This window comes from Danio aesculapii, chromosome 6, assembly GCF_903798145.1.
Source record: "Danio aesculapii chromosome 6, fDanAes4.1, whole genome shotgun sequence".
NCBI lineage: Eukaryota > Metazoa > Chordata > Actinopteri > Cypriniformes > Danionidae > Danio > Danio aesculapii.
In genome coordinates this window covers 41,515,842-41,522,968 of record NC_079440.1, presented here as the reverse complement: position 1 = coordinate 41,522,968, position 7,127 = coordinate 41,515,842, and the positions used below count along the sequence as shown (strand labels likewise).

The 7,127-nt window shown below is 37.1% G+C and overlaps 1 protein-coding gene across 1 annotated transcript; it reads left to right on the top strand.

The window, feature by feature from the left end:
- Positions 1-6,425, top strand: apof (apolipoprotein F). The gene is made up of 2 exons (XM_056460192.1): positions 1-14; positions 2,525-6,425. The coding sequence occupies exon 2, from the start codon at positions 2,559-2,561 to the stop codon at positions 3,744-3,746; it is 1,188 nt and encodes a 395-aa protein (XP_056316167.1). The 5' UTR covers positions 1-14; positions 2,525-2,558; the 3' UTR covers positions 3,747-6,425.
- The last annotated feature ends 702 nt before the right edge of the window (positions 6,426-7,127 follow it).

Below are 7,127 nucleotides of genomic sequence, written 5' to 3'. Positions count from 1 at the left end.
CTGATTTCTAGAAGGTAAGACACTTATTAAATCATCGATCAATCATTTCAAAGCTATTTCCTTTGTTCATTTGTCTGACAGACTGCATGTTTAAGACATTTATTTAAAAGTTTACAATAACATTTTATATTGGAAACTGCAAAAAAAAGAAAGTTGTAAATGAAATAAAGATTCTTGCAGTGTGCTTTATGAGTGAAAAACTGTTGAATTCATTCTACTTAAAAATATCCAAGTGTAATTCAATGTTTCTTGTTGATTATTTTATATTTATATGTGTAATTTATGAAGTTACTAGCAATGTTTGAGTGAAAAGTCATATAAAACTCTTCAGCGTTCCCTTAGTAAATTACAACTTGATTATACATTTTGGAAATCCCTCAAAATGCCTGTAAAGTATGTATTTACAATCTTTACAGTCACACAAAAGTCATACGTTAAAATGATGAAACAAAAACAATACTGTATGTTTCTTTTTTTAATGAACATTATTTTGTATATTAAATTTAGATTCTTTATATAATCTATATATCTTTATATAATTCCTTATATATAATTAAAACAAACCGGCCTTTATTGTGTGCATTTAAAATAAATCCATAAGCATCTCTTTCTTCTATATTACAAGGTAAAATTATCAAGCAAATTCGTTATTGAAATTCTAATAAAGCACATACAGCGATAAGCAGAGGACACTCTTAAAGTTTGACAAATATTGCTGCTGTTGGACAACATAATGTACTTTTGAGGCTTTTTTAGGCGAGAATGTAGTTGTTTAGATTGCAATTATACAGTTTATTTATAAGGATAGTGCCTAATTTAAATATTTATAATTTCTGAGAGACAGTGGCCATTAGCCTGTCTTTGAGCAAAGACGGTTGACGGTGTTATATACTGAACGTTATGATATATGATATAAAGTGGGTCTCAGACCGGACAAGAAGCACTGCATTAAATTCCATTTCCCCCCACCATGTCTTTAAAATATGACAGTTTATCTGAACTTAAACACTACAAACTGAACTACACTGTTCCTATTTACTGTGACCTTTTATGTGAAGCTGCTTTGACACAATCAACATTGTATAAGCGCTATAGAAATAAAGGTGAATTGAATTGAATTGAATTTGACCCCAGTATTTTCAATGGAATTTCTGTGCTACTCTGTTGCTACTGACTGCACTAGCGGTTAGACGGTCTTTCAACTCGTTTCATGCTTGAACAACTAAATGAATGCTTAAGTCTATTTAACGGAATGTGTTGTAATTACAACATCGATGCTGTAAAAACCTTGTGAAATTGAAAATAGTCACATTAAGCGTTCACTGGAAGTTCATCATTGGCTTTAAAACTCTAGCTTTGAATAGATCTAATTTCAAACATACAGCTCATATAGCTGATCAAATCATTATTAAACTGGTAAATGACTTTCAATCTCTCTCTTTTGTACGTTGTAGTGCTGTATTTATACCATAGTAATATTGTGATCTCCCAATTGCAACAGAGAAATACTGGGAAATCTCTGTAGACTGATGGCATTTCATGCTGTTCAGCCTTATAATCTTAAAATGTGAGCAAAAATCACCTGTTTTGTCATCATTTTAGATATTACGCTAGAGAATTATTCAAATACCAGCTCTAAAGTGATGTTAGTTAAGTAGCAATGGTTTCTGCTGTTCTTACGTCAGCTGCAGATGTGAATGAATGGTGGAAGAAAGTAGTTCCTCTTACAAAAGGCTTTTGAGACTCTCCGAGCTTGATTTTCTTTTTTATACAGACGATTATGCCTTTGAACAGTTGTATAAATGCCATATCACATTTGTAGCAGTGCGATGTGGCTGTATATCGTCACTGCAGCCTCGTGTCAATGCACACCTCCCACCAGTGCCGATATACAGCCACACCGCACTGATACTCGAGTGATATTGCTCATATATATATATATATATATATATATATATATTAACCATATATACATTATATTAACCAATATATATATATTAACCATAGTTAAACATTTACTGATGCATTATTTAAATCCAAATTCTTGCTTATTGACATTAGTTAACACACTGTTAACATAACAAACAATGAACAAATTAATAAAAATGAATAAATATGGTAATCAATGTATTTTTCATTGTTCATGCAAGTAATAAATACATATAAATAATAATTGAATAAATATTAAACAACATTAAACTTAACAAGTCTGACCTATTTATCTTATCTAAGATGCATCTTTAAAAAATATACTTAGTCACTTAAAGAATATATATAGATCATTCAAAGAGGTGTCTTACTGGAAAATTAGCTCATCCCTTTCTTTCTTCCGTTCTTTCTACATTTTGTCCAGTTGCACCATGAAAAAAGGAAAGCATATGAAAGCACACACATGCAATGTTCTCTCCCCCATGGTGTAGCTACAGCTGCAGATATTTGTGTAGATATAACATAAACAGATTCCTGAACACCACACACACATTTAACATTTACCATCTCTTCTGTTTTTATTATTTCTACCCAGAGCTTGTGAGTGCTGCACGTCTCCACAGTTCAACATGGCTAAGTGGGACTCAAAACTCAAACTGCTACTTCTCATCCATCTCTTACTATCTGACTTGGCATTTGGCAAAGCTCCACTCCCTCAAAGCAACCCGAATCCTTCAATCGCCACAAAACCCTCTCAATCTGTACAAGTAAAATCCCAAGAGGTCGAAGATGCTCTCTCGGCCGCCCACGAGTTGATCTCAAACCTTTCAACGTCTCTGCAAGGTCATCTGGATCTTCAAACCAATGCAAGCTGTGCCGAGTTAGCTAATGGAGGCTGGAGAGGAAGCGCGTTCTCTCAGGAGCTTTTAGGCTTGACAATGGTACCAGTGTTGGTGTCAGCAGGATGTTTGTTTGAAGCCCAGGATTTGGTAATGCAACTTTATGCAGATCTGGGCCAAAACGATACACACGATTTTTTGGACGACATAGTGATGCTTATTAAAAGAGGTGAAAAGAGAGAGTCTTCACATGCCAATGGCTTCCAACCCCCTATCATACGCAAATCACAGCACCACCTACAGGCTGTTTTATTCAACATCAATCAGCTTGCTTCGGTGGATGAGAGAGCTGCTGTTTATAATGGTAAAGTGTGGCAGTGCAAGCGGTGGTTGATGGTAAAAGCCTCCAACTTACAGGGTCAAGCCACAGAACAGATTAAGCCACTGGGTCTTGAGGAAGCAAAACTGGCTTGTAGAAGAATGGGAATCCAGTGTGCAGGAGTGAGCCGTGATTTGGACTCTTATCGCATTATCTTAAGACCTGGAAGTCGCATCGTGCCTTCATCTAACTCCGATAGCTGGATTCAGGATTGCAAGTTTGGGTCTGTACGTTGGCGCAGAAATGGGGTGCCTCAACATCACTGCGTAAATGAAAAAGAAAAGCGAGTGTATACGGTCGTGGAGTGGATTCCTGCAGTCTCGACGCTTTATAATTTGGGAACGGCTGTTTACTATGCTTCGGTCAACTGTTACGGGACTGCAAAAGAGAGAGCCATCTTTACCACTGTGGATCTGGGCACGGACGCCCTCATGGCCGTGACTGGGGGAACCGCAGGGGTTGCTGGTTATGCGCTGGGGGCTGGTTTAAAAACAGGTGTGAAGGCTGGGATTAAATATCTGCTGAACAACATGAAAGAGGAAGAGGACCTGCTAATGAACCAGAACAGCTGGGAGGATGGAAGTCTCACTGTCCAATAGAGTGCAGTAGTGTCTGGTTCCGAAATATTTCTCTAATTCATTTTCCCCACAGTGATTTAAAAAAAAAAAGAATCTTCATAAAAGCATTGTGATACATAAACAAGACAACAAGACAACTAGCTATGGTGTGAATCACAACCATTACTCTGAAGTAGAGACATAGACTCACAGGCCACTTTATTAGGTAAACATTACTAGTACCGGGTTAGACCCTACTTTGCCTTCAGAACTGACTTAATCCTTTGTGGCATAGATTCATTAAGGTACTGGAAATATTTCTCAAAGATTTTGGTCCATATTGACATGATAGCATCACAGATTTGCTGCAGATTTGTTGCACATCTATGATGCGAATCTCCTGTTTCACTACATCTCAAAAGTGCTTTCTTGGATTGAGGTCTGGTGGCTGTGGAGGCCATTTGAATACAGTGAACTCATTGTCATGTTTAAGAAACCAGTCTGAGATGATTTGTGCTTTATGACATGGCGTGTTATCCTGCTGGAAGTAGCCATCAGAAGATGAGTACACTGTGGTCAAAAAGGGATGGACATGGTCAGCAACAATACTCAGCTAGGCTGTGGCGTTGACAATGCTCAATGGTTCTAATGGGCCCAAAGTGTGCCAAGAAAATATCCCCAATAACATTACACCACCAGCAGCCTGAACCGTTGATACAAGGCAGGATATATCTATGCTTTCATGTTGTTGACTTCAAATTCTGACCCTACCATCCGAATGTCACAGCAGAAATCGAGACTCATCAGACCAGGCAATTTTTTTCAATCTTCTATAATCCAATTTTTGATGAGCCTGTGCGAATTATAGACTCAGTTTCCTGTTCTTAGCTGACAGGAGTGGCACCTGGTGTGGTCTTCTGCTGTTGTAGCCCATCTGCCTTAAGGTTGGACGTGTTGTGCATTCAGAGATTCTCTAATGCATACCTCGGTTGTAACAAGTGATTATTTGAGATACTGTTGCTTTTCTATCAGCTGGAACCAGTCTGGCCATTCTCCTCTGACTTCTGGCATCAATAAGGCATTTGCGCATACAGAACTGCCGCTCACTGGATATTTTCTCTTTTTTGGACCTACCTCCGTAAACCCTAGAGATTGTTGTGCTTGAAAATCCTTGTAGATCAGCAGTTTCTGAAATACTCAGACCAGCCCGTCTGACACCAACAACCATGCCATGTTCAAAGTCACATAAATCACATTTCTTTCCCATCCTGATGCTCAGTTTGAATGCAGCAGATCGTCTTGACCATGTCGACATGCCTAAATGCATTGAGTTGCTTCCATGTAATTGGCTGATTCAGGCATGTGCACAGATAGGGCTCAACCTGTGCAGTGCACATGCCCTTTTTGAGCGATCGTCCAGCACATGCCCCCTGGAAAGTCTCTGCATGGTACTGGGCTGATTAGAAATTTGCGTTAATGAGCAGTTGGACAGGTGTACCTAATAAAGGGGCCGGTGAGTGTATATGAAAATAAGGCAAAAAGACAATTCTTGGTGCAATCCAAAAGGGACATATAGTGTTTTGAATAGCACTGAAAACAGTCATGTCTGCCGTTTTAAACTGTCTTTCCAAACCTAAGTGCTTAAAACCAGCCACTTGGGAAATAAATAGCCAAACAAAAATGGCCAATTGGAATGCAGGATTTCCTAAGGTATAACTGACAGCCACTTCAGGCCTCCATGTTATTTTTCTCAGAGACGTTGTTTGGTGTCAAATAGTGTTTCCCATCTGGAAGGGCTCATCCTTATGCCCTAATCCATTTGAAGCTGTAAATCCACAAGGATGGGAGAAATCCCTTCTGAATGGGAGAGTTTTGGGTCTATGAAGCATTGACTCAATCAAATTCAAAATAATGGATAAATTAAATAATGATAAAGTTATTGGTTTTATCTAGAAGTTCCATATGTTTACACATTTTCTAAGTATTTTGGGAGCATAGAGACACTGCCAGTCACCTTTAGTGTGCTTTGCTCACTGCAACCTACTGACGTTTGCAGCATGAATTCTACTGTTAGACATGTTTGTTTTAAAGGTAACCTAAATTAATGTCAACAAATGGATTTATCAAATGCATATAACAACCTCCGAGTTCAACTTATCTCTGTCTTTAAAGATTTATCTTTAGGTTACTGTTAAAACCCATTTTCCTGTGGAGAAAATGAATGGAGTTTTTACTTCTGGAACCCGACTGCTGCACTTTACATAAGGCTAAAGAGAAGATGAACAAACAAAACATGAACAAATATAGAATTACATACCTCAAGAGTAACAAGGATTTTTCCCCCATTTGATTTTGAACATTTCCCAAAATGCTCAATCATATATTTGAGCAAAGTGAAGTCTTTCAAATAATTTTATAGACATACTTTTTTTAAAACTTGTAATCATTTTATAGGTGTTCCTGTGCTATAAATGTCACTTTCTATCTTGTTTATGTTTCCAAATATCCTTCAAATCTAAAAGATATTTAACCCTTGCATGCATTCTAAGTCTGTACACTATTTGCAGATTCAGAGTTTGTTGTAGCTGAAGAATTGTTATATAATAAAGTCATTTATTTTATCCTACTAAAAATAAACTGTATCTGATCTGCAGCTTATTATTATATGTATGTTTTTGCCATGGCATTAGCACATTTTTTAAATAAAATAATAAAATTAAACAGTCTTTGTAATGTGTTTTATTGTTGTGTTCATGACAGAGTTATGTGTTATGGTATAGACCATTTTGAGGGATGTAAACAATAACAGTGTTCCTAACCATAGGGTCCTCCTAACACATTTCCTGTTTTACATTTTTTTATTTCCATAGCTTCAGAGAATCTAAAAAGATCCACATATTAATAAATAATGTTATGACAGCTGTTTTAATGCCAAGTTATGATTGAATTGCTTCTTGTTACAGTTAGGAAATAGTTTGATAACAAGCAGGAAATGTTCATAAGCCAATCACATGACCACATCGAAATAGTCTACATGTATGAATATGTAAATACAGTGATTGTACCGAGTATATTTCATACTATCAAATAAATTAACCATTAAATTGCATTTTTTAACGCCTACCCCAACCCTAAACCAACATTAAAATAAAAATAGTAATTATTGTTTATTGGTGTAGAGTGCCACAAAATGATGCTAACGTTATATTGATGCGTGTATCCACAGCTGTATCTCTTCTACACTTTACCAAATAAGCAGGAGACACCCGTGGCTTCCGGGAGAGTTGCGATGTGATTATGATTAAAAGGCTTTGTAACACGACGTCATTTCTTAACATGTAAAAGCAGAGCTAGTGGTGGTGAGTTTCGTTTCTATCTCTGCTCGCCGTTCCATTAACCCCCCTCTGCTGTGAAGAATTAGAT